The 14,012-nt window shown below is 51.5% G+C and overlaps 3 protein-coding genes across 3 annotated transcripts; 1 reads left to right on the forward strand and 2 right to left on the reverse strand.

Annotated features, from left to right (window-relative positions):
• Window positions 1–987: 987 nt before the first annotated feature.
• Window positions 988–1,909, forward strand: CPAR01_10651 (uncharacterized protein; the record flags this gene model as incomplete). The annotated part of the gene is made up of 2 exons (XM_060494911.1): window positions 988–1,154; window positions 1,267–1,909. 2 exons carry the CDS (start codon window positions 988–990, stop codon window positions 1,907–1,909), a joined length of 810 nt encoding a protein of 269 aa, XP_060347093.1.
• A 2,745-nt stretch (window positions 1,910–4,654) lies between these two features.
• On the reverse strand, window positions 4,655–6,264 carry CPAR01_10652 (peptidase C1-like family protein; the record flags this gene model as incomplete). The annotated part of the gene is made up of 2 exons (XM_060494912.1): window positions 4,655–5,963; window positions 6,041–6,264. The coding sequence occupies 2 exons, from the start codon at window positions 6,262–6,264 to the stop codon at window positions 4,655–4,657; spliced, it is 1,533 nt and encodes a 510-aa protein (XP_060347094.1).
• A 2,439-nt stretch (window positions 6,265–8,703) lies between these two features.
• CPAR01_10653 (uncharacterized protein) lies at window positions 8,704–9,182 on the reverse strand (the record flags this gene model as incomplete). Its single annotated transcript, XM_060494913.1, has 3 exons — window positions 8,704–8,840; window positions 8,906–9,020; window positions 9,072–9,182. The coding sequence occupies 3 exons, from the start codon at window positions 9,180–9,182 to the stop codon at window positions 8,704–8,706; spliced, it is 363 nt and encodes a 120-aa protein (XP_060347095.1).
• Window positions 9,183–14,012: the final 4,830 nt, after the last annotated feature.

The following is a 14,012-nucleotide window of genomic DNA, read 5'->3' on the forward strand; positions in this document are numbered from 1 at the left end:
AGGCGAAAAACCCTGCCATTGGTGTGAGCAAGCATGCAGTTGACGGGTTGATGGCTGTTGGCAAGGTGTTGATGGTGTGCAAAACGGTCGCTCTCTTGCCGTTTTGGGAAGCCGGTTGTCGTCCGTGTCGATCACGGCGATGACGTCCTGCTGGGCTGGACGTGAATCAGGACTGAGGAGCTAATGTGAGGCCAGGATTAGGACCGTACCGGACTGGTCAGTTGGCGTCTGGTGCTTCTCAGGGCACGGCGAAGTTTCCCATCCTAGATTCCAATCTTTTCAGGCAAGATATGGAGGGTTTGGCCTCGTTTCTCCGGTGCTTGGTGGAATAGTGTTGAATAACTCTATTGCCAATTGGTAAAAAGAGATCCTGCTGTGATAGCACATCGTCAAGAGGCGCCGCTCCAGGGTGCTTAATTCCGAGACTCCATTTGTCCAAGATCCTTCATCGACTCGAATATTGAAGTCGCAATTCGTCTCTTCTGCGGGATGAACGGAATATGGCCCATTGCCCTGAGATTCGACGGCGCCGAACCGACTGCCGATGCCTAGGGCAGGGGAACTGCTCGGGGTCCCTGACTAACAGATACGGTCGGTGGCCAGTGACAACTAGAAAGGCAGGCGGGAATTTGACCGACGTCAGCGTCAACGGAAATGATGGTGACTGGACCTGAAAGATTGTGTTAGCGCGTGGTGACGACGGGGAGTTTGTGGCCGAGGGACATCGACGTTCCCCCAAAGACCGTTCGGGAGACGGTTGGCGAATTATTGTCTTTGGCTAGGAATGGCCTGTACTGGGGCCAATGGAAGATGCTGTTTGGTGCATAAACATGAACACGTAGGGCGCCCACGGCTGCGTTCTCTCTTCCTTTCGATTACTTCTTCGTTTGCATCGATCAACCGGGTTGGACGTCACAGAAAGAAATTGCTTCATTTGCAACTTCAAGAGGCCAGAAAGTCTAGACCGCGCCGTTGTCATGGTTGAAGATGGGCCATCTTGAGAAGGCAGGAAGAAGGCAGGAGGAACTTCGGAACTTGCAAACTCGCTCTTGCCATTGGAATCTGAGGTACCTGGGTACTTATTACTTCCAGATTGCTTTGTCAGGAATGGAGACTCGGAGAGGTACGTATTCCTCAGGGGACTACCTAACGCAGTAAGTTTGAATGGAAGGAGAGGAACGTTCAACAGAAAGCGGGAGGGCAGGAGCAAGCCAACGACATGCTGCACCGTCGACGGTTCGTCAAAACTTCAACGGTCAACCACAGCCAGAGAGACGTCGATGTTGCGCCCTTCCAGATTCCTTCAACATCGAGAAAGGCAATGTGCCCCTCCAAACATGCACTCATGAGCTTCAGAAAACCATACCGGCCTGTCGCTATTGGTTGCCTCGTCGCAGTCTCTGTTGCTTGCCACACGCTCATCCTCCACTTCTCAAACCTTAACTACCACGATCCCTTCCTCTCGCGGACATTGAGACGCCCATTGTCGTCCAACGTCGCCTGTCGTGTGCTCCACCGAGCCGGTAATCCGACATTTGACTCCAACCATGTCCATGTTCAAGTGGGTGTCTCTGAGCGACCTTTCACAGCCCCTGGCCCGTCGGGCTCAGTCCCATACATCAGGTTCCAGTGCCAGTTGCAAGACTCTATACTCTGGTGTCTGCACTTCGTACACTGCGAATGCTGTGGCATTGTTTGGCCAGCGGCATATCCAACACCATGCCCCGTTTCAACCCAACCAACACCTCCTGCATCTTCGGCCTCAGTTTCCCTGCATCTACCCGCCTGTCGTGCCTCTTTCCCTGATGGTTGTCAGTCGTCGACAATGCAACCGCCAAGCACCAAGCCCAACTATGGGACGTGTCGAAAACTCTGGATTCCTCTCCGCGCCGCCGTCCCCCGGGCTTGAGTTCAACACCATACGACACTAGGCGTTCGGAAGTATGGATATCACTACCATTATTGACTGGGCGATGCCGACGGAATACAGCGGCCGACGGCAGACCACCCCGCACCACCTCACACACTTTCAACCCACCTCAACTTCTCGTCAACACCTTGGCTGGTCAGATGCCGCCACCGAAACCTGACTTCGCCCTTCCCTCTCCATCGGACTACATCTGCAGCATCTCGCCTTTCTGCAAGGCGCATACCCATATTATCTGCATACAAAGGCCACGCCACAGCGCAAAGCATACTACCAAACAAGCAATGACTTGCGTCTGCCCGCCCTGACTCGATCCTCCTTAGGCCTTTCTGCGTTTACAAACCGCAACTGCCGCGTGGGGTCAATGGGGCTGATCTTTGAGCCCCAAAGATGCGATGCAACTCGACATGTCTCCGTTGCTTGCTCACCGCTATGCTCTGGCGACACCCGGCTGTTGTCGCAGTATTTCCCTCACTCGCAGGTTGCGGCGTTTCTTGCAGAGGCAAGCCGCAAACGCATGGAAGAAGGCAACAGGTGCAACGTCCCCCAGGCTGCCTTACCTGTGAAAGGCGACGAACGATACTCAACACAAGGGATGGCTGTCTTGACAGCCACGCCGACGACCAAAAAGAGGCAACGGCGATACTCTCCCCCGGTTTTCTTCCGTTCAGACAAGGAGCATCCCATTTCAGTTGCTTCGCCAAACAGCCCTGCCGAAAGACATGATCCTAGCAGGCCTGTCGTTGACGGTGTACTATTCATTGGCCTTGCCAATTGGCTTGACTTACCCACCTGTTCAACGCGTTCCTTCGGTGAACAACCATGGAGACCATTTCGCTCTGGACACTAACTCCTCTGGAGAAGCTTTTACTCTCGTCTGCTGTGGTCCCCGTCAGACAACGTTGACACTTGGACAGGGGCAGTCCCGGAGACCCGCCAACAACGTCCGTTCCGGCGAAGCCCAAGACGGGGATTTCCCCGTCCTGACAATCCCAAGCCACCAAACAGCGCCGTTGGGTTCACACCCGACCAATGTCGGGCACATCCGTCCAAAGGGCATTTGCTGTTCATTTCAGGCCGTTCCGCTTTATTGACCCACGAGTGACCTGTCCTAGCCTCCGGAGACCGTCATCTCGGTGAAGGAAAGAAAACTCTGAGGTGCTTATTCTCGCATCTCGATCTCGCAACGTTTCATCCAGATCGGCCGACGATGGCGGACCTTGATGTGCTACGTGCGCGAGTTTGATACGAGATGATGCTCTCCACGAAGCTTGGAAGATGCATGCAGCAGACACAAGATTCACGCTGAGTTCTCCACGGGCAGGTCGATGAGGTTTGGAATGGTCTGTTTCCCACGTGGTTCACTACAGTGCCAAGAAAACACCGTAACGTCATCTGAATTGAGACCATGTAGCCTCCGTAGATTAAACCTGAGCTGGCGGCTGTGCGGCTGAGCGTGCTGACCAGTCACGCAGATAATGGCACTCTATATATCGGTGGCGCTTCTAACCAAGTCAATGCCTTGGGAGCTGCATTGCCTCGCAAGACAGGCAACGACACCGACTACAGTGAATAGTCGACCTGAGCGCTAATGTGCCCTCAAGCGGCACTTGGCCATGCATGATGGAACTAGTTCTCATCCAAGCGTAGTCCGTTCTTCCACGTGCCGTGATTGGGCTCGATATTGTCGACCAGCTTTTGATCTAGTTCACGAAAGGCTCAGACAAGGCGCAAAGGGATGGACTATGCGGCTTAGCTTCGCCTCTCTACCATCTCTCGTCATCTCATCAGAACACATCTTCTGTTCTCAAGAGTATGCCTCAAAGTGAATGGCAGGATGCGGTAGGTTTGTGGCAGGTAGCAGCAAACTCAGTAATTGCCGAAGATGGCGCCAATACGGACAAAAACTCTGCTCGTACGCAAGGGCCCGCAACCGGGACCCTCCTTCGCCTCACTTTTGTCCTTTTTGAGGCCAACAACCCGCCGAACCAAAGTATACAGAAGGCGTCCGGCCTTGGAAGATAACTTTCGCGGGCCGGGGAAGACACAAAGTGTATAGCCTGTGCGGCTGCTTACTTTACTGAATGGACCCTTTGTCCCGGACACCCGGACGAAACTGTCCTCGGTGAAGCGAAGTGGGGTTGGCCAAGAAAGCCTGTGGTGAAGCGGGATAGTAACCCGGGATTCGTGGTCGACCGCTCCGGGGAAGATGTCCGGGTCTTCAGGCCGTGTCCGTCCCGGAGACGGTGTGCGGGGGCGCGTATGTTGACGTTGACTAGAGCTAGAGATGGAGCAGGAGTACAGGTCGACGGGAACTCTGACTGAAGTTGATTAATGATGAGTTGGCGTAGTCCACATTGTCCACTTCGTGCGTCGTTGGTCTGACGCCGGTCCGGATTGAGCTAGACGACCGTTGATGGCGCCGGACCCAAAAGAGTCTCCATTCCCATGCTGGGTTATCCCGTGGCCAAAAGCTGTCAAAACCACGGCCGCGGATGGAAGTGATGGCGTGCACATCTTTTGAGACTGGCTTCGGGTGAGTTGATGTTTCGAAACGAGTAAATAGACACGCTGTCCTGCTGAGTACGTAAAAGAATCTAGACCATCGTCTGCATCAAACTCAGAAGAAAACGGGGAGTGGATGAATATGCCATCCACCAATCTCATTACCCCCCACCCCTTCCCCGGCCCTATCTAACACGGCACACGCGGGATCTAGCCAGATCTCTACGCCAAACTTCCCATGGGATCCCACAGCGGCAGCACAGTTGGCTCAGTCCCAATAACCCCGCGGACCTCCTTGCTCAGGAACCGCGGATCAACAACAGCCTGGTAGACAAACTCATCCATCCACGCGTCGCTCATGACGAACCATCCCTTATCGCCCGCGCTCTCGCCCCAGCTATTCTGCACCCTCCACCGCACACTCTCGCCGGTCTCCTCGTCGATGTGCACGGCAGTCAGGACCATGGCGTGCGTCATGGCGCTCTCGCCCGTCCGGAGGCGGCTGGCCTTATCCATGCCCAGCAGGGAGACGTTGAAGCCGAGCTCGTAGTCGATGAGGTCGAGGTCCATCACCCCCGCGGCGGAGTTGCTGAACTTCCCGACGTCGGAGCCGAAGAATACGGGGAGGCCTGCTTTGATCATGGCTACGCAGGCGGATTTGAGGGTGGGCATGGAGACGTTTACGTAGGTTACGCCGCGGCCGCCTACGATGTTGCCGAGGCGGTCGACGGTCAGGAGGGTGAGGGGTTCGTGGCGCGGGTCGTGGACGAGGGAGACCATGGAGTCGATTACGGAGGAGGTGATGCGTAGATCGGAAGAGTAGATGTCGCGGGCGAAGGCCTGGGGCGTTGTTTTGAGGGTGTGCGGTTTGGAGGATTTGTCGAGGTAGGTCCAGGTGAATTCGTCGCGGGGGTTGGGGGGCGGGCCGAGGGCGAGGGTGAGGATGGAGAGGATCTCGCGCATCATTTTCTCTTTTGTCGCCGTGAGGGTCTCTGCTGTAGTTGACGGGGAAGATTGGACGAGCTTGCGGAGGATGAGGGCGTATTCGCGGAGCTTCGTCTTGACGATGGAGTTGAGCACACCAGAGTTCATGGCGTTCCACGAGTCCGGGTACAGCGCCTGCGGGACGAGGCCGTACTTCTGGACGAGGTTGTAGACCATGTCCCACTGCCCGCCATCGCTCACGATATCACCCAGCAGAGCCTGGACGAGGCGTCCGTCGAGGTCTTCGCCCGCGGCGGCGGTGTCGATGATTTGCTCGAGAAAGTAGTTGCTCTTCTCGAGCTTGTCCCAGAAGAAGAGGTAGGACTGGGAGAGCTCGAACGAGTCGAGGGCGTAGCGGCGCATGAGGGCGACGCGGAAGACGTTTGTGGAGGCGAAGAGCCAGCAGCGTCCCGAGGAGCGCTGGTTCGTGATGGGACCGCCTTCAAAGGGGATGCGGGTGTTGAAGATTTGGGGGTCGGCGAGCTTGGTTGCTGTTGAGGTTAGGACTGTGCGGGGGTCTGCTGTGCTCAGGGCCGTGAGGGCGAGTCTATGGAAGACAACGAGTTAGCTTTTTTGTGTTCTGAGATACCTTATCTTGGAGAATGGGGCTTGGTGAGTGTGTACTTGTTCTTTGGGTCGGCGAGGAACCTCGACTGCCAAGACTGCGTCTGCTGGACGGGGAGGCCCTCTGGCTCGCGGACGAGTCTGATGTCTCGCTTCTCGTCATCGCTGCTGCTGGAGGCGACGTTGACGAAGTCGTCGTCGGTTACTTGGAAGCGGCGGAGGCGCTCGAGGAGGGCCTTTTCATTAGAGGCGTCCACGGCGGGTTTGGATGCTTGGGAACCCATCTTGGCTACTCTATCTTGTGTTGCGGACCAGGTCGTAGTCGAGGTTGTGGTTGTGGTTGAGCTTGAAGCCGAATGTGAAGCTACCTCACAAGCAATGTAAGGGAAGCTGAGCGCGGTAAAATGACGGGACGTCACGGATGTTGACGCCTATTGTTGCAGAAGAGAAACACAATCACGCAATCGTTAAAGGTCAGAAAGCTTGGGAGGTAAGACGAGAGCTCAAGTCCAGATCTAACTCCCGATGAAGAAGGCTGGGCTGAGGTTATGCTATTTAAGACAAAGGAGCTGGCAGCACGAGTCGTAGACTAGAAACCCCCGCGACCCCTCACACCAACCATCCTTCGTTCCGATCCGCCTGATACCGAGCAAATGCCACAGAGAAGGGGGTATAGTTGTCTCTCCGGGTTGCTTCGCTTGTGCTTGCTAGTTATCTAGGTAGGGAAGGTCATGAACAAGCTTCCTGGGGTAAAGTTGGGTGTGTGGTGCCCGCACTTGCGCGTCTCTCCTCTCTGTCTCACTCTTTCTCTTATCAGTTGGAGTCGAGTTCGAGAAGGGATGGAGGGGTCGGCGATTGCTCTAACGTGCTTCATGGGGGAAATCCAGCCATACAGCGACGAGGATTTGGGGAACTTTGGGGTTGGGTCGACAGGGATCAGGTGCCCACGAGGGAGCGATTGGAGAGTCACGCACTCGCAGACCGGGGGAATGGGGAACCATCAAGGTGCTTACTCTGATACGGAATGTCGGAGAGAGGACCACATGATGAGGTGGGCTTGAGGGGACTGATTGGGTTATTTGTCGTGTTATTTAGGATTGTGAGTTTTTGAGTGATGGCGACGGTTAATGCGGAAGCACGCCATGAGGATCCACGATTGTCAAGTGCAGAAGCGCTGGTTTACGTGTGCAAATCTGTTAGAAGGAATTCCTCGCCTATTGGACCTGATTTCCTGATGAGCATCGGTTGCTTCCGAATCCTGTTGGGCTTGTGTTTCCAGGTAGATTCCTTGACCTACTCCCTTTTCCCGATGATTGAGAGGTGCTACCTCAACTTTGGCGTACCAACAGCCTTAGACACGTAAAAGGCGGGAGGCAGCAATTGCACTTCTACAAAGTCGGGAAACAGTTCAGGCTCGAACAGGAAACGCGTGCGAGATAAGCCCAGCACCGCAATCGAGTCCAGATTCGTGCGCGGCGATACGGAGGGTCCACTGATGCGGGAGGTCCGGGAGAGGATCGGGAAAAGCGGGGCCGATATACGGTGCCGTTTGAGGCAGCTATCCTGGAAGCTTGCGTTGAACATGAGCTGTTGATCCTTCGATACATCTTATGTACTGCCCTTTGAGCCGGACTTCATCCAAGCATCAAAGTATTAGGCTTCAGTCGGCCAGAGAGTGCGGAGGAAGGTATATGGTAGCTGTAAGGAGACGAGTAAGGTTAGTATAGAACAGGACTTGGGACTTTGACGGAGGTAGAGCATGATATGTCTTTTTTGTAGGAAGAACTAGATCTCCTAACGCGATGGTCAAGAAAGCACGGCGGAGGAGCAGAAGGATAAAGAGGTGCCCAACCTAACTAAGAGGAATTCTCGCTGTGGTGAACAACTACGTCTGTCCCAGCAGTCAAGTCTCTCTGACGAGATGTTTGTAGAAGGCCGCGATATTGAAATGATTCCTGTTCTTTTAGTCCGAGAGACATGGAACGTGGCGACATCACTGAGAGCCATGAATGCTTTTTTCTAATAAAAATGCGACTCAGCACTTGGCCACAGCTATCGTCATTGGGGTGACTCATGTCTCGATATGAGGAAGTCTATACCTTATAATCTCAAAGCCGAGATATTTTCCATACATTTACTACTATTGCATGAACTAGAAAGGGACTGGAGAGTGGTTCGGAGTGACCGTAATGATCGTTTGCTGAGAAGATCGTCTACAACTCATGTCATTCTATTCAAAGAATCCCTTCCTACATTAACACAGATCAAAGTCTAGAATTCAGTTTTCTTTGCACTTTATATTGATGGTTTAGTTTTCGTTTGAACCTCACTTAAATACTGGCTAGTCAACTTGGAGTCTTTTGACCAAGGTAACGACAAGCAGGAAACAATTTCAGAAGCAGCACTACCAGTAGACCAGTGATAATATATGTGTAGAAAACAAAAAACATGACTCAATGGAATGATTCTGATCGCCACGGACATTGGCCTCCCCCGAACCCCCCAGGCATCCAGCATACCCCGCTCAGGTCATGAGCACCATCAAATCAGTCGAACAAGCGCTGCCATACCTTCGAAACCCGACCCATTTCCCCGAAATCTGGTCATGTTGCAATCTTGAACGCATCTTTTGCTTCCTAGGTCTCTATGGCATATTGGTCTTCGAAAAGACTGTTTAACTGCAAATATGACAGTTCTTGTTGCGAGCCGATAATCCCTCATAACTAGGGAGAGCGAAATATGGCTTTCAATCTCTCAACGCTACTAGCAAGCTCAGCGAACGCTACTTCTGTTTTGTCTTTTGCCTCCTCGAGCGCGCCGTCTTCGTCTGTCTGCAAGAGTGCTCTGAGCTCGTCTTGCACTGTATGACTCGCATCAGCATCTGCTGATATCATGCTAGAGACGTTCCAAATTGCGATGACTCACCTTTCTCGAGACTTGCCTTGACGGGTTCCAAGTTTTCCAGTACATCTTCGTTAGAGTTGCGTGAGCCTGCTCGCCGTTCTTCGTATGCAGTTTTGCAAAATTCGAAGAAGATTTTCTGAGTCAGAAGTTTGTTCTTCAAGCTCTCAACATTGATATTCTTTTAAACTTTCTGTTCCTCTGCTTCGAGGAATCTCAGGGTTGCAGTAATGATTGCATCGCATTCACGCATCAGAGTTTGGGCGTCGGTAAGAGGTTGTTTCTGTTGATTAGACGCCATGATTGTGGAAGCAAATGATTTCGATAGTTTTTTTATGGAAGTCAGTCAAGCTGATTGATGAGGGAATTTAACTTATAAATAGGTCTCTACACCAGAGCTCACCCTCATTGCTTTGGTCTAGACATACTTGGCACAAAGAAATCTGTTCACCAGGTTGGCGCCGTCCTTAAGCTGTCTACCAGCTACTCTTGTCATAATCCGAGATAGACGAGCCTGATAGCACCTGCTGATTGTTCGTCGAACCACTTTCGTCCCCCTTTATGTCCATTTAGTGTTATTTTCAGTCATCTGATGGTTCGCCAACTTCAAGGATAGTGCGTGTTTGTGTTTGCCAGTGACCTCAGGGGCGATTTACTGATCCCTTGTACTTCATCAGAGGTCAATCTCACTGTCCGGTAGCAAGAACGACGACTATTGAAACAGTCCTTCCTTAGGAAAAGTGGCTCTAGGTCTGGTAAATCAATTAAATGAATCTGAACAGATGCTGGCAGACGGCCGAGGGGGCGGGAAGGTGGTTGGTGGTGGTTCCTGATTCTCCGAGCGTGAATGATATGTGGCGACTGAAGATACAGAAGATGCAGAAGTGGGCCGCGAAGCACGAAAGACCATGGAAGTTTCCTTGGAGTAAGGAGACCATCGTCTCCGAAAATCATAGCCAGTCACTGGGCCTGCTTCCTGTTGGGAATTCCAGCATGAGATAAGGTAGAGGCTGTCGAAACTGGCCATTGCTACGAGAATTCCATTCATCTCAGCTAATAGTAGGTTACTTTGAGTTAAGGTACTTAGATCCATTACTTTGAGGGTAAGAGGGGAGACCTAGGGTGGTTTATCCCCGACCAACTCGAATGCATCAAGCTAAAGCGCGCTCTGGTGCTTCTCAAGTATATACTCCGGCCAAAGTTGATTATAAGAATCGTTATGCGGAATCAGAATCTCTCTCGCTGTCCCTATCGTCAAGCCCCTTTGACTGTGGATCGGGCAAGGCGCGCCGCTTATCTCGGGAAACCTATGTCTCCGGGTCCGGCTCAGGCATAAACCTCAAGAACTAAGTTGGATTCATAAACAACTGCCGCGACCATTATTCCGCAAATGATCTCTTCGTCATTTGACTCAGAGCGTAGTTAGTCGTCTGAGACCTCTCTCTCGTCCATTTATGTCTCGGAATACTCCTCCAAGGAATTGTATGGTCTTTTGCCGAGCTCATGGCAGTGCTCCTTAGAATCCTGCCCAGGTCTTCTTATCCTTATATTTCATGTTTCTCAACGGTTACGAACTGTAGATTCGCCACCAAGGGCTCTGCCTTTACTTATTTTTTTTTTTTTTTTTTTTGTTCTGCCTTTGCTGGCTGCTCGGGCGATTCTCAGTATCGTTTACACGGTATTAATACACAGTATTAGTGCATACTCTCACTGTCTCGATAGACTATGCCTTTACTTATAAGCGATCTGCTAGCTTGCTTTGAGCATCTCGACCTCCTTCTGCTCTTCGGTATCGACAACGACTGCGGATTCCATTACAATGTTGACATACGAGGTAATCTTGATGTTGATTCGCTTCCTCTCCTCGGATAAAGCTCGAGTGTGTCCACTGCGCCAGGATCCATGGATACGCGGGCAACTTGCGCCTCCATACCCGGCCCCAGCTACAGTCTCGGAGAGAGCTCGTTTGTCGATGCGAGAAATCTCGACTCCGCCAGTGTGTTTTCTTTACGTTTGCTGAGATAATCACGGGAATTCTTCGTCCTGTCTCATTAGTCGTTGTCTCAACTACTTACCCACAGATCAAACTACCTCACAGTCACGAATCGCCTCACGCACTTTAAAATGATAAGGCACTAAGGGGTTATAACTGTGGTTACCTTTTATTTTCTACTTGACCGGCCGTAATTATACGTAAAGTATACGCATTCAATCTTGGATACCAAGCATTAATTATTTGCGGGGTAATAATGAGAGCGTACGGTCGATATAAGGTGTTGAAGTAGACATGCCTTGATGTTAGGTGGCTGACCGCCATCGAAGTTGGCCACCCGGAGAGTCCCTTCGCTGACTTTGATATACTCCATCCAGGCCGCGACCACAGTGTGACGAGCTATGTGACGAGCTGAACAAGTACCGCAACTCTGAGTTTCGAATCACCTTCTTTAAGCCTAGTTGTGTTGGGATACTGGATGCAGTGATCATTTCCCAAGTAGATCGAGATGGCGAATCAGTCTTCGGAGAGTTGGTCGTTGCGAGAGTATAGGACAAGTTGACGTTCAGAATTGGTCAGGAGGTCATTCTCTTCTGAATTGAAAGAGGGAAATAATTTCAGAAGATGGTCCCCAGCACCCACAAGCTTTTTCGACTCTTCAATCGTCTCCTGCGGTGCGGGGTCGCGGAGCCCAAGTTTTAGGAGCTCATTAAACACTATTTTACTCAGATCAGCACTTCTGTAAGCTGGTGACTTTGGAAGTGCTAAAGACTCACCTTTTCGGAGGATTGATGCAAAAAGCTCCAACGCTTTAAGTGCATCATCTACCTTGGGTCCGAATGAACCTATATGTGATAGCTCCCTATCTCGCCATCTCTTGATTCTCTCTTGGATCGCCGGCCAGGATTCAATCGGAGTCCCAGCCGTACTTCTAACTTCGAGAAATGCTACCAAGCCCAACCTGAGCTTGTATATGGTATGAAATTGCTCGCATTCTTCCACCAGTTTTGTTACCGAGTCAATCGGTCTCTCCTGATCCATACTCGCCGCGGATATGGAACGAAGTGATGACGATAGTTGAACTTAGAAAATACGTGTAAATGGGTCAGGCCAGATGCGAAGAAAGCAAGAGTGGCCTATAAGTAGGCCAGAAGACCTCCTCATTGCATCGGCCTGGAGATGCTTCACACAAAGAGACTGTATGAACCTGGCAGCAAGGTGGCAGCACCGATAGAACAGACTGAACCCTCAACGAACCGAACTTTTCTTCTTATCCTTTGTCTACCAAGGTAGGTGTACGTTCAGTCTTTTGGAAATTGGTCGAATCCCAAAACATCCTTGCACTGACCAGAGCCGCCTGTGGCGGTTTCCTAATCCTGTGTCCTTCAACCAAGGGCCAACGTTCACTGTTCAAGAGGTCAAGAGTATGACGAAAATCGAGGCGTAGTTCCCTCAAAGTCATTGCTTCAGAGTTGGTGACTCAGTGGGATGCAGTCGAACAGATGCGGGTACACGATTGAGGGGACGGCTGGTGGTGTACCTGATGATTTGAATCTGAACGTCATGTGGCACTGTCACAAGCACGCGATTAAGAAACCCAGAACATCATAAGAGTTTCCTCCTGGGATATGTAAACCATCGGCCCGAAGACACATTCAAATCACTGTCTCTGCTTTTCGTTTGCAGTCTTACAACAGAAAGAGGCTATGGAGGCTGACTCAATAGCTACCCAGGGTGCATCTTATGGAAGATAAGTTCTTAGGCACCTGTTCAGTGGAAAGCAGGTGAGGTCTGGGGTGTTTGAAGTTTGAATGCCCCTAAGTTCAAAGCGAAAGCGTGTTCTGGCCCTTCTCAAACATCTCTTCTGGCGACACGCATCTTTGGCAACTTTGTCTTGATATAGGCACATCCTTTTCATCGCTCTCAAGAAGCCCTTTTAGTGGTAGGTGGGGCTTGCTTCAGAGGCCGTCCCGGCGAACCCTCACTCCTAGGCTTAGGCCCGATGTGAGCCGGGAGGACTAGGCCGAGCCCGAAAACGACTGCCGTGACCCTACGTGTGGCAAGAGATTCCTCCGGGTTTACTCAAGGCGGCAAATAGCTGTATCGCATTTCCTTTTCGTCATGATATGCATCGGTACCTACTTACTCAGTGAGATGAACTTGCACGGTCTTTGCCGCGCTCATGGTGGTGCTCCTCGTAATGCCCTCCGTAGAACTTCAAGTACTCACCGCTTGTCATTATACTTGCAAGCCATGGTGCTCTGATATTTTCAAAGGAGGAACCGCCGATTTAGGTGCTTCAATCACTCACCTGTCTTCAGCCGTTAGCTACCAGCTACAACCTTATGCCTCGGCCCTTCCGCTCTTCAGAACCGGCAACGATTAGGTATTGGACGTCATGTCAATTTTGAAATTATTGGCACGTACAACTAAAAGAAGATTCCGGGTCAGGCGTCTCTTGCTGTAGCGTTAGGAGGCAGATAAAAGACAAAAGCAAGAGCATGAGGGACGGGATAAGCCAAATCAGTGTACCGCGGCCCGGATCCCACCATTCACGGGAGGTCCGGACCCGCATTCGGGAAAAGCGGGTACACTGTCTCCGACCAACCGGGCTTTTGTTACTTGCTTTCCCGAAAGCTTCAGATGTGTTGAACTCAACATGACTTTCGCTAAGACCAAATAATCATGTAAACGTAAAGTGAATGCTATTTCTAATCATATATGAAGCCACGGGGCGCCATATTATGCCGTGCGAACACGTTCATTCGCCTCAGTGCCCTTAACCCAAGTTACACCAAGAGTATCGTCCAGCGGGATGGCAGGCTTTGGCTCGGGATATGAGCTCGGCGATCTGATGGAAGGTCATGATATCACATACCTCATTACTAGGGGAGGACACCCAAGTTCTTGAAGCACGGTCGCAATATCCGATTTGAGGCTCGAACGATATCCTCGCGACGAAACCTCTCCTCGGGCGCTAAGTGTCGGAGCTACTATTTGCATTTACCTCCTTTCTGTCGTTTGGGAAGAATTTACAGGTAAAAAATCATGATCGCTTGCTGAGAAAGTAGCCTGCAAGTTGTTGCGGCCCGTCTAGCAAGTGCATGCGTTCTCGAGCATCCATTTCCAATGCACATT

This window comes from Colletotrichum paranaense (assembly GCF_030867605.1).
Source record: "Colletotrichum paranaense strain IMI 384185 chromosome Unknown Scaffold_8.1, whole genome shotgun sequence".
NCBI lineage: Eukaryota > Fungi > Ascomycota > Sordariomycetes > Glomerellales > Glomerellaceae > Colletotrichum > Colletotrichum paranaense.